Source organism: Notamacropus eugenii, chromosome 2 (assembly GCF_028372415.1).
Source record: "Notamacropus eugenii isolate mMacEug1 chromosome 2, mMacEug1.pri_v2, whole genome shotgun sequence".
NCBI classification, from domain to species: domain Eukaryota; kingdom Metazoa; phylum Chordata; class Mammalia; order Diprotodontia; family Macropodidae; genus Notamacropus; species Notamacropus eugenii.
In genome coordinates this window covers 4,549,759-4,562,904 of record NC_092873.1, presented here as the reverse complement: position 1 = coordinate 4,562,904, position 13,146 = coordinate 4,549,759, and the positions used below count along the sequence as shown (strand labels likewise).

Genomic DNA, 13,146 nt, shown 5'->3' with positions numbered 1-13,146 from the left:
CAGAAGACAGATGATGGATTTTATTTTGATATGTTGGTTTTGATATGACTAGAGGATGGCCATGTGAAGATACCCAGCATACAGTTATAATGTGGGAGTGGAGCTCAGAAAAGAGAGCACAGAATCACAGAATCTGAGAATCACATAGTACAGATGTGTTTATCTAGTCTCTGTTTAAATTTTTTCCTCTTAGGAGGCAGAATTCACTACTTCTCTAGAGAACAACTCCTGTTCCTCTATCGCATCCCTCATATTTGGGGAATTTTTTTTTGGTACTCTTATGCAATTCTCATTGAATTTCATCTGGTTAGATTCAGCCTAGTGCTAGAACTTTTTGAGGGCTTTTAAGATTCTGATTCTGTCATCTGGTGTCTTACCTAGCCCTAAAGCATGTTCTTGGTATCAACTGCTGAAGAAAAATACAGTAGAAAGATGATAGATCAAAAAAACAAAACAAACACAGCTCAAAAACTTCCTATTTAGCAGATAAGAGATTTTTCCTAACCTTGGAGAAAGAAGGTTGTCTTTCTTTCTTTTCTCTTTTTGGATAATACAGTCAGAAACCAAAATATAAAGGGTGAAGCTTCAGTGGTGGCTGAGGAAACTAAGTAGGAAACTGAAAATAGACATTAATTTCTAGAAATTTCTCAGTGAAAAAGAGGAAAATAATAGGACAATAGTTTCAGTAGATGGCAGAGTCAAGTGAAGTTTTTTTAAAGTCTTGATAAGTGGGCACTATTGTAAATAGCAGGGAATGAGGAAGCAAATAAAGAGAGAGTGAAAATGAAATAAAGAGTTTGAAAGATTGAGGGCTCAGATTCTCAGAAGCATCAACTTGCCCCAGTATGTAAAGATCCAAACCCAACTTAGGAAGATCTTAATTAAAATTTGACTTTAGACACTTAAATTGGTGTGTGACAGTGAATGTCACTTAAATTTTTCTTCCTTAGATTTTTTTCCTTTAGAAAATAAGGAGAATAATAACTCTCAGGGACATAATGAGAAAAAAATGACATAACATTTGTAAAGTACTTTGCAGATCTTAAGGTGCTATGGGAATGATGATGATGATGATGGTGATGATGATTACATAAGATGAAGAGCAAAATTAGAGAAGATTACTTTATCAAGGAGAAGACCCAGCTCTTTATCTGAAATAGGAGCAAAGGAGGAGAGAAAGGGGAAAAAGTTGTTCACTGCTAAAAAGGGATGGTATCTATTTCTGATAAGATGAAGTGAAAATGAGGTGGTATAGGAGGTCATATAAGATAAATTTTTTTTGTCATAATTTACCTTGGAAAGAAGGATAGGGGTTGAGTTAGGGAAGAATTCATTGCTATATCCCATGGAAGATGCAAATGAGATAAGGTAACAGATTTGTAGTGAACCCAGTCAGCACAATTATGGGACTTATTGAGCATCACATTAGTGGGAAAACAAAGTAGATGATAAGTGTAACCCAGAATTTGCATGACTAGTGAAAAGACAAGGGGACAAGGCATCCTAGGATAGCTGAGGAACTTTGGTTGAGCCAGCTAATGATAGGTTACTAATACGAAGGAAAATAACATAGACGAGAGAATGGAGGTAATGAACTTGGAGAATAGTGAGAGACTTAGGCACTGGTAAGGAGTATTGGTAAGGAGTAAATCTAGATTGCACAGTGTGCAATGGAAAGACAGGATGCTGTGATCCAAGAGATTTCACAGTTTTGTCTCATAGAGCTAGAACAATTATGAATGATGGTGAAATAAAGGGTAGGTCTGTGTCCATGTGTGGCTGAGATGTAATGAAGATGTACATAGATTGGGTAGAGAAGGTTAAGAAACTGTTCAGAAATGTAAGCTCACTAATAAGCTTAAAAATATAATGGGAATTTGCCTCTTCTTCTATGTGTTAAAAAGTCCATAATTACAACATTGGTCTTATTGTGTTAAGTTTAACACACATGAAAAAACAGTGTTTATGTAATGGAAGTTCCGTTTCCTAATTTTAAACGATTCTATACATCTCACAAAATATTGATCACTTGCCATGATTTATTCTGTTTTTCTCTTGACCCAGGTGATTCAGAAAATCTCTAAAGATATATATATGGAGAATGACTCAGAGGTGAAAGAGTTCATCCTTGTGGGATTAACAGATGCTCCAGAGTTTCAAGTCCCCCTCTTCATAATGTTCACTGCCATCTATATGATCACTCTGGTGGGGAACCTGGGAATGGTGGTGATTATCTCTTGGGACTCTCATCTCCACACACCCATGTACTTTTTCCTCAGTAACCTCTCTTTGGTAGATTTTGGTTACTCGACAGCCATTACTCCTAAAGTGATGGCTGGGCTCCTCACGGGTAACAAAATCATCTCCTACAATGGTTGTGCTGCACAAATGTTCTTCTTTGTTGCATTTGCCACTGTTGAAAGTTATCTCCTGGCTGCAATGGCTTATGATCGCCAGGTTGCTGTGTGTAAGCCCCTCCATTACACCACCAGCATGACATCTAGTGTGTATGTTGGTCTAGTCATTGGCTCTTATTTCTGTGGATTTCTGAACTCCTCCATTCACACAGGAGACACATTCAGTCTCCACTTCTGCAGTTCCAATGTGGTTCCTCACTTTTTCTGTGATATTCCACCCCTCCTGGCTCTCTCCTGCTCTGACACACACATCAGTGAATTAGTGGTTTTCTTTGTTGTGGGGTTCAATGTCTTTTTTGCCATTTTCATCATATTGTTATCCTATTTATTCATTTTCATTGCCATCTTGAGAATGCGCTCAACAGAGGGCCGCCAGAAAGCATTCACCACCTGTGCTTCCCACCTCACAGCTGTGTCCATATTCTATGGGACAATCATCTTCATGTATTTACAACCCAGTTCTAGTCATTGCATGGGTACAGACAAAATGGCATCAGTTTTTTACACCATGGTCATTCCCATGCTAAACCCTCTCATCTACAGCTTGAGGAACAAGGAAGTTAAGAGTGCTTTTGGCAAAGTTGTTGAGTGTGCAAAGTCTTCATTAGGCCTCTAATTTTAATTAAATGACTCCATACAGATTTTTCGTATTCACTTTGATCTTTAAAGTACAACATCTCTAATTCTCACACCCTAAATATCTCTTACGAATCAAGGGACCTAAATTCTCCCCCTCCATCCTGAACTTGGAGAACATCTACTTTAATTCGTTTCAAACAATTGATTCTGTCTTCTGCCATTTTCAGAAATTTGAGTAATGTAATAATAAACTGAAAAGATTGGTGAAAATGATGGTAGGATATAAAACTATATATCTCTAGGAACTTTTGCATTTGAGGATGGTGGTGGGGTTATGACTTGAGGGAAAGTATGCGTATAGAATTCTCAATGGATTAACTTCCTGTATTGATGAATATTAGAAACTCCTGAATAATTTATAATCTTATTCTTGTTCTTTATTTTGTTTAGTCTCAAGTCTTTGTAAAATGAAAATAGATTCTAAATTAACTGGACAGACTTCTATACAAATACATTACAAATTTTGGGGCAGTTGTCACCTATTGTTTTATTAATTAAGAAATTCACTATCACTTTGAATTAGAACAATAGAATTAATGAATTTAAAAATTGGAAATTACCTCAGTGACCACATAGTCTAACCCATACCCAAGTGGAATACATACTGTAACATTTCTGATAAGGAATCACATGACAAGAGGGAGGTCCCCTACTCTCAAGACCCATTCTGCTTTGATTTGCATCCAGTGACTAATAAATTCTTTTACACACACACACACACACACACACACACACAATTTAATTATTTATTGTTCTGTTTTGAACATTCCCTTCCACAAGGACTTGAATTCAAAATATTCTCCCATCTCTCCCGACCCCCTACTCAGGATAGCATGCACTCCATCTGCCCCTTCTTCTAGTATATCATCCTTTCTATTTATCCCCCCTTTTGCAATCACCCTCCCCTCTATTTTCATGTAGGGCAAAATAAATTTCTACATTCCATTGGCTGTACATCTTATTTCCCAGTTGAAAAACTATTTTTAGCATTCATTATTAAAATTTTGAATTCCGTATTATCTGCTTTCCTCCCTTCCTTTCTACAGTCATTGAGAAAGCAAGCAATTCAATATTGGTCATACACATATGACCTTGCAAAACACTTTCGTAATACTCACGTTATGAAAGACTTAATACATTTCCCTCCATCTTATTCTAGCCTCCATTTATTCCATTCTCTTCCTTGATCTGTCTTCCCACAATAATGTTTGCTTCTGATTGTCTCTTTCCCCAATTTGCTTTTCCTTCTATTATGATCCCTCTCCTTTCCCTGCCTTCCTTCAGGGTAAAGTGGCTTTCCATATCCAATTGAGTGTGCGCTATTCTCCCCTTAAGCCAAATCCAACGGGAGCAAGGCTCACTTATTCCCTTTGATCTCCTCTCTTCGTCTTCATTGTGAAAGTTATTTCTTGCCTCTTTTAAGTGAGATGATTTCCAGCATTCTACTTTTCCTGTGACTTCTCTTTCCTGTTTACTATTTCATGTTTCTCTTTATTCTTGTATTTGAAAGTCAAATTTTCTATTCAACTCTGGTCTTTTCAACAAGAATGCTTGGAAGTCCCGTATTTCATTGAAATTTCACTTTTCCCCCTAAATTATTATACTCAGTTTTTCTGGGTAGATGATTCTTGGTTTTAATCCTATCTCCTTTGAGTTCTGGAATATCACATTCCAAACCCTTCTCTCCCTTACTGTGGAAGCTGCTAAGTCCTGTGTTATCCTGATTGTGCTTCCACAATGCTTGAATTGTTTCTTTCTGGCTACTTGTAATAGTTTCTCCCTAACTTGGGAACTCTGGAATTTGGCTGCAATATTCTTAGTTTTCTTTTTGGCATGTCTTTCAGGAGGTGATTGTTGGATTCTTTCCATTTCTGTTTTACCCTCTGGATCTAGAATATCAGGGCAGTTTTCCTTATTCACGGCTTGAAAGATGATATCCAGGCTTTTTTTTTTTTAATCATGGCTTTCAGGTAGTCCAATAATTTTAAAATTATTTCTTCTGTATACATTTTCCTGGCCAGTAGCTTTTCCAGTGAGATACTTCACCTTATCTTCTGGTTTTTTTTCATTCTTTTGGTTTGTTTTATAATTTCTTGATTTCTTATGAAGTCATTAGCTTCCATTTGTTCCATTCTAATTATTAAAGATTTCCTCAGTGCGCTATTGTTCCTCTTTTTTCCATTTTGTTCATTCTGCTTTTTAAGGCATTCTTCTCCTCATGGGCTTTTGGGTTCTCTTTTCACATTTCTGTTAGTCTAGTTTTAAAGGCGTTATTTTCTTCAGCACTTTTTTGGGGGGGGGCTTCCTTTAGCAAGGTGTTGACTCGTTTATAATGATTTTCTTGCATCACTCATTTTTCTTCCTGTTTTTTTCTCTACTTCTCTTACTTGACTTTCAAAATCTTTTTTGAGCTTTTCCATGACCTGAGACCAATTCGTATTTTTCTTAGAGCTTTTGGATATAGGGATTTGGGGTTTATTGTCTTCTTCTGGTCGTATGTTTTGATGCTCCTTGCCACCAGTGAGATAAGAAAATACCCCTTCACTGAGAAATTACGGATCTGTAGTCTGTCTCCTTTTCCCCATTTGCTCATTTTCCCAGTCAATTCCATGACTTTTGTTGTTTGTTAAGTGGAGGGCTCCAGAAGCAGCCTATGTTCCAGTAGTGGCTGCAGGTGCCCCGGGACTAGGTCCATGTCTTGGCCAGACCTGGGACTAATGCTGGGGCTAGACCTCTCTCGCCACTCAGTCAGGTGAGAAACCCTTCCCACTGACCTTTGAAACTGTCTTTAGCATCTGTGTGTTGAGAAATCTGGAATCCATAACAGCCTCCAGTTCTTTCATTCCCTAAGGCCTGCTCCTCCTCAGTCTGTGTTGGTGTGGCCAACTCCACTTCCAGCCTGGTTCAATAGACAGTTATCTTCAACCTTCCTGATTGTCTTGCACTGGAAATTTACTTCAGTCTGTCATTTTGTGTCTTCTGCTGCCCTATAATTTGTTTATAGTCATTTTTCAGATTATTTTGAGGTGTTTGGGTGGAGATCTGCAGTGGGTCCCTGCTTCTTCTCTGCCATCTTGGTTCTACCCCTCTATTTTCCCTATTTATGTCAAGAATATTTCCATCTTCTCAGGCATCCACATTTGTACAAATGGAGTCATCCTCAGTTCTACACTTTCATTCACTCATCACACACAATCAGTCACTGAGCTTTGTCATTTTCAACCTCAACATTTCTAATATACTTCTCCTTCCCCCTCTCATTCAGACCTTCATCACCTCTTCCTGGATCATCACATTCTTTTCTAATTAGTCTCTTTGCCTCAAGCCTCTCCCCTGACCCTGTGCCTCAATCCATCGTTCACACCATTGCCAAACTAATATTCTCAAAACATAAGTCCAATTTCTGTTACTCTCTTGCTCAGTAAGATTCACAGTCTTCATATTGCTTGTAGAATAAAATACATACTCTTCTGCTTGGTATTTAATGTCCTTAATAGCCTATCTTTAGACTACCTTTCCAGACTTTTCCCACATTCTATCCTCCAATCAAACGAGCTTTTCTGCCTTTCTAATATCTTCATGTAGCAGGCACATCCTAGGTTCTTTTCCAGTACACTGACATATTTGACATAGATACCTTTGTCTTTTTGCTCTTCCAACGTGACTTAGCTATCAGTACGAGGGGGCTTATGTCAAATATAATATTCCATATGAGTGATAGCCATGCTAACCTCCTTGTAGCAGGCTCCAGACTGTGCTAACCTTAACAGTTACTAATGAACACCTTTATTTCAATGTAGAAAGCACGTGAAAGACAGGTAATGTCCCTGGTAAAGGAAGCTGCCAACCTAAAACAGGAACTAAAAGTTACTAGCAGAGAAATAAGCAGCAGATGAATTCCAGTGAAAGCAGAAAAAACTATTTCGTACTTCAAATTGTTGTTACAATTTTGTAACTATTTCTGATCAGCAGCAGCAGCAGCAATTACCTAGGGCTTAAATATTTGCACAACTCTCTTGGGAGATGGAATAAACCAGGTTGAAGGCAAGAACAGGCCTCAACCCGTTGGTGAGTTAGGAGAATGGATGACTTCCTCGGTTAGAATGGACAGGTGAGAATAATTTGTTGAAATGGACAGGAGGGCAGCTGAAGCAGGCACCATGAAGTGCTTAGTGTTTGGTCAGACATCAAAGATGCCAAGATTACCCACTGCAACCTGGTCATTGCCAGTCATCTTGACTTTTGTCTTGCCACTGAATTTTGTTGGCTCTGGAAGACAGAGTGAGGCTTACAACTCTGTGAAACTCTGCCTCACTTAAATCCAGCTCATTCAAAAGTCAAGACAGCACCTGTGATGTTCCTCTTCTAAACCAAAGGAAGGACAACAACAAATATTTGTAAATCCCTTTATAAATGTAACAAAATTTGTGTTAATACGTTTATGACTAGATACTCCCATGGTCCCAGGACCTAGAACTCAACTGGAGAGGTTATGATTTGAGGAAATTCATATTTATTCAGTTAGATTTTTTTTTCTGGATGTGGGATTAAGTGAAATGTTGCAATTGTCTCATCTGGATATAGTTGGTAGTTCTACTTTTTCTATGTCTTTATTTAATCCAATTAAGCTGCTTACTAGAAAAATGATAGCTTTTTTGAAGGTTTTTCTTTGAGGGCAGTTATCATCAATTAATCAATAAACATTTATCAATCACCTATGGTATTCCAGACACCATGAAATTGATGTCATCTAGTGAATGTGGAAAAAAGTCAAGAAATGGTGTAGATGTGTGTAGATGATGTAATAGCTTGGGAGATTCGATATGGGGGTGGTGGTGGAGTACAGAACGAGTAATTGACAACCAGAATGTGGTGCTAATGTCTTTATAGGAAGGAGTAGATTATGAAATAGCATTGTATAACCACCTAATGAGATGTTTTTTCCGAGTCTGAAAAACTATTAAATAACAGTAGACCAGGAACAGGTTCCTGGGACATTTTGAAAAGATCTGCTAAGTTGACATTAAAACTTTAATTTTTACTCTTTGTGTATAGCTTTTAATTACGTGTACTCCCCCACAACCCTGTACAATATCTTTTCTCCTTGTTCATAAGATTTAGTGAAATATTTCATAAATATAAAAATTATATTTTATTGCATTCCCTGAGATTAGTCTGGCATGACTGTTCTTAATGAAACCATGCTGATTTTTTGTAGTTACTGTTTGCTAACTATATCTTTTATAAGACATTAAAATTTTCCCTGGGTCAGCTTGGTGGTCAGTGGATAGGGTGTTGGGTCTGGAGTGGGAAGATTCTTCTTGGCAAAGATGTTGGAGTGGTTTGTCATTTCCTTCTCCAGTTCATTTTGTAGGTGAGAAAACTGAGGCAAACAGGATTAAAAGAGTTGGGGAGGGTCACACAGTAAGTGTCTGGGGCCAGATTTCAACTTAGGATGATGATTCTTGCTGACACTAGGACTGGCACTTTTATTTACTTTCTCTTTAAACCAGAAATACTTGGTTCTTATTAGTAATGATGACCTGTTTCACAAATGCATTGTCTTTTGTCATACAGAACAAAATATTATTTTATTATTATTTTTATTTTATTATTCAGTAAAAAATATGTTAATCACCCAGTAATTAGCCAGGAAATACTATTAGAAGAAAGTGCTATCCACATCAGGGTCATATTTAAATTGGCCTTATTTTGAGAATTCTCTGAAATCACACCAGGGGCATGTGTGACTTGAAAATGCAGTGGGCCAGTCTCTTGTGTCCTAGCCTTCCTAAAAGAGATCTCATTGGAAATCTTCAAAGAGAAACTGGATGGTAATTTAAACATATTTTAAAGAGGATTGTTTTATATGTATGAACTAGATTAGCTAGATGGATCCTGAAGTTCCTTCAAATTCTTAGAGCATCTCTTGTTCTAAAGGTCAGTGATGTTTAATGGCCCGTGCTCTAAGGATGACTCATGATCTGTTGTTCACTGTCCAGGCTGAGCTTCCACAATGAGGAGATTAGCCTATGAGACTTTTCCCCTTTCCTGTGTTTCTATTGCCTATCTGGTGGCTACTTCATGCCACTACCTAATTACCTTATGTCCTTTATTACTTGAATCTTCTCAGAACAGCCAGAACACTTGTGAAACATGGAGAATATCTCATAATAACAATTATTTCTGTACTCATGCCTTCCTTCAGTAATGAGGGTTGGGTCCCCAAAGACTAGGGCATGTAAATACTTCTGCAGAATAGCTAGAGTGGAAGGAATGGAGTTGTCCTCAAAGGAACCTTTGTCCCTACAGAGTACCTACTGTCCCATGGTAGCATAAATCTGTTCTCTAGTCATGAAAATTTCATTCTGACACCATTTGGGCTCAATTTTAGTGGTGTAACTATGATATAGGAAGTCTCTGATAGATCATTTATTTGTTCATTTGGAAATAATTTCTTTACACCTTAGTTTGATTAGTGACTTTGCTCAGACAAAAAAGCCATTCAGCAGCTGTGGTTATGGATCAGAACTTAGAATCTGGAGAGTTTTGAATATTTAACTCTGGTCCCTAAGATAGATCTGCTGCAACAGGCCTTCTTTCCTCTTTCTTGGTCTGTCTTGTTAATTCAAGGCCTCTAAGTGAGGGGTCTCCCTTGGAGTCCTGTTCCCTACCCTAAAGTACACAGGTAGGTCTCAGTTATTATAATTATATAATAATAACAATATATTTTGTCCACCAGTTGGAACACAGGTGGTAGATCTTATCTGTATTTATAATACCAGTACCAGATAAAAGGAATAACAAAAGCAGACATGACTTTAGGAAGGCATCCTAACTTGCATGCACAACTGTTAGGGCCATATGGACATCATTACTGCTGCTTTGAGGCCACATGTGACCTTCTAAGTCCTTGAGAATGGCCTTTTAACTGAGCCCAAACTTTATGGAACAAATCCATTTATTAAGGGAATTTGTTCTGTGAAGTTTGGATTCAGTCAAAGGGTCAAACTTGAGGACTTAGAGAGTTACATGTGACCTCAAGACCACAGGTTCCTCAACCCTGGTTTATGGTGTTTACAATTAGAAGAAATCTTAGCGATAATTCAGTCCTATCTCCTCATTTTACACATGAGAAAACAGAGCCCTAGAGCATACTAAATGACAGGCCCAAGGTTACACAAGTATTGGCAATTGAGCTAGGATTTTAATCTATGTTCATCCCAAATGCCATTGTCTTGTGTTTGACTAGCAGTGTTTAATTGACACAATTAGTGTATGTTCCTTTAGGCCTTTCAAAATACTTTATTTTTTTTTTTTTTACAATTTATATACTATTTTTTATTTACATTTTAAAATTTAAACAGCTTTCTGGGAGCAAACTCTGTGAGGTAATGATGGTTCTTTTTTATTAGACTTGAACCTGTTTAAAAACCTACAGAAAGTCTCAATGCTTGCTTTTTAAGGGTAAGCCACAAACTCATTTAATTGAAAGCAGACTGACTATTAGTTATTTTGCAACATCAAAGTGATTTCACGAATCTTACACAGCCTCCCCACCCCTGTCTTCCGAAGTCTCTCAGACTCTCTGCGTGGAGGTTCCACTGAATTCATTACAATAGAGATGGACATTTTATATTCATAATAATCTAACATCTGTGCAATCTTTTCATGAGACACCCTATGTTCATTTCTCTTTTCTAATTCATCAGTATCAAATTTCCACCATGTTTCAAGTTCATGGAACTCTACTTGGCATCCTTTGCTTATAGCCATTTCCACATAAGGTTTCATTTCCCAAGCTTGGGTATTAGTGTTATCTGTTATAACTGGAGATCTTCCCTGATCAATAGCTTTCTTTGCTCTGCTCTGGTTGCAGTCATGGGCATCACCAAATTGTCTAACGTTATATGTATACCCATTTCGATGCCGAAAATAATCATCAGTGCTGAAGATGATGCCACCATGATTCTGACCAAGCAGAACAGGAGACAATGTCGTCTTCCCTGAACCAGGCAGATTTCTTGAAAGGATAAGTAGCCTCGTTAGCTTTTCTTCTTGGATTCTGAATCTCCTTTTCTAATTGATTGACTTTCCTTTCTTAACCTTCTTGTTTTTCTTGGATTCTTTTTTTTTTTTTAGTTTTTCCTCCATCTTTGTAGTTTGATTTTTAAAGTCTTTTTTAAGATCTTCTGTCTGAGGACAGATTTGAACTCAGGTCCTCCTGACTCCAGGGTCAGTGCTCTATCCAGAAAGGACATTTTCAAAGCAAAACAGAAAAAAATAAGACTCCTAAGCAGATTTAATTCCTATTTTTCATACCCACAGAAAGGCCTCCTCCTTGTCAAGCTGTATTAATCTTTCTACCTGATAAAAATGAGAGCTCATTTTCTTTCTATGTTGGCACTACCAAGGTTGACTCCACTATTAATTCAAACAATTCTGAGTCCAGTGTGGTGGCTCCTTCAGGTTGATGTGAATTGGAGAGAAGACAGAAATTATGTGAGTAAACTTAAAAAGGTGAAAGTTCTGGAAAGAGAGAGAGAGAGTAGAGAGGCAAATTGAGGAAACACAAAGCGAGAATGTGGGAGAGCCAGAAAAGAAGAGAGCAAGACAGGGGAAGCCTGGGAGGCATGATGAGTTGATTCCAGAGTCAAGACTTCAGAGATTGGTCAACAGTATGATAGCAATTCTTTTTAGCTGGCTCCTGAGGCTAGAGTGATGGAAACTTCGAAGTCACTCTTCAATGAACCCCAGGCTTTACCATGAGTGATATCATTTTCTGACTAAGGAGTAGAGAATCATTCCACTGTAGATAGGCAGTAATCTTAGATGTGGGTGCAGAGGCTAAGATCTTAGATTTAGAACTGGAAAGGAATCTTAGAGGTCAGTGAATACAAAGCACTCATTTTACAGTGAAGGAACTTGGGCTCAGAGGAGTGAATTGACTTGTTTGACTCAAAACTGGTCCTTTGAGACCAAATTCAATATTCTTTTCATGATTTACTTTACATCCCTATTTGTCCTTTGAGTAATAAAGACCTAGATTGAAGTCTCATATCTGACACATACTATCTGTGTGATTATAAACCAGTAGTTAATGTCTCAGAGTATTGGGCAACAACAGACTAGTTTTTGACCTGCATCTATGAAGAAAATTTTCCTATGAGAAACTTCCCTACTGTGATGACATCTGAGGACTGTGACAAAAAATTCTGCCTTCATTTAATCTGCCTTTCCATTTTTAAGATTCATAGACCTTTCACATGGTTTAGCATTGGTATGCATTGATGGTGACTCAGGCTAAGGTTTTAGATGGCTGATGCATTTGACCTAGGAAATCTTAGTATAATTAAGGGACTGGAAGATACTTAGTGCTATAATAGGAATATAATAAGATGGATCTATGGACACAGACACAGCATAGTGATTAGTAGGAGTTGAGCAAGGCAGTTTCCAGCTTGGCATAAAGAAATAATTGGTGACTATTTATTGTCCTACAATAGCATGGATTCTCTAACAAGGCAGTGAAAACTTTACCTCTGAAGATGTGTAAGGAGAGTTCTGTCAGGTGGTTGTTGGGATGATTACTGCAGAAGGAAGACAAGGATAGGTTGGATCACTAAGCACTAAGAATCGTTGATTCCATGACTGTGCCAAGCCTTACACTGTGAGTCTCAGCCGGTAACTTTCTCAAAGGGCAAAAGATGAGGCTGCTCTTGAGTAATGGAAGCTACCTAGGCTTGTCTAACAATGAAGAATAGAGGAAATACTCCACTGTTGAAGTATATTGTTTTTAATCATTATTTATTTTTTTTAACATCCTTCTAAAAACATTTTGAGTTCCTAATATTTTTCCTCCCTCACGTCTCTCCCATACTCATTGAGAAGGCAAACGTTATCAATTATGCATGTAAAATCATGTAAAACACATTTTATAACTTTTATTTCCATATTAGCCATATTGCTTTTAAAGCAAGATAAATAAAGTAAGTCATATACTTCAATTTATACTCAGAGTTCACCATTTCTCTCTCAGGAGGTTGATAACATTTTTCATCATGAGTCCTTCAAAATGATCTTGCGTCAT

At 37.6% G+C, this 13,146-nt stretch overlaps 2 protein-coding genes across 2 annotated transcripts; one reads left to right on the top strand and one right to left on the bottom strand.

Moving 5' to 3' along the window:
* The first annotated feature begins 2,094 nt into the window (after positions 1-2,094).
* On the top strand, positions 2,095-3,033 carry LOC140523358 (olfactory receptor 5B12-like). Its single transcript, XM_072638272.1, has one exon. It carries the CDS (start codon positions 2,095-2,097, stop codon positions 3,031-3,033), a length of 939 nt encoding a protein of 312 aa, XP_072494373.1.
* A 7,529-nt stretch (positions 3,034-10,562) lies between these two features.
* LOC140522066 (NEDD4-binding protein 2-like 2) lies at positions 10,563-13,146 on the bottom strand. The gene is made up of 2 exons (XM_072637109.1): positions 13,082-13,146; positions 10,563-11,130 (listed from the first exon to the last, which is right to left on the bottom strand). Exons 1-2 carry the CDS (start codon positions 13,144-13,146, stop codon positions 10,563-10,565), a joined length of 633 nt encoding a protein of 210 aa, XP_072493210.1.

Bases quoted from the DNA above. Each gene is read 5' to 3' on its own strand.
- LOC140523358 (XM_072638272.1), top strand. From the start codon at position 2,095: ATGGAGAATGACTCAGAGGTGAAAGAGTTCATCCTTGTGGGATTAACA.
- LOC140522066 (XM_072637109.1), bottom strand. From the start codon at position 13,146: ATGACGCAAGATCATTTTGAAGGACTCATGATGAAAAATGTTATCAAC. The intron at 11,131-13,081 runs GTGAACTCTGAG...CAATTAGAAAAG, and splicing joins AACCTCCTGAGAGAGAAATG to GAGATTCAGAATCCAAGAAG.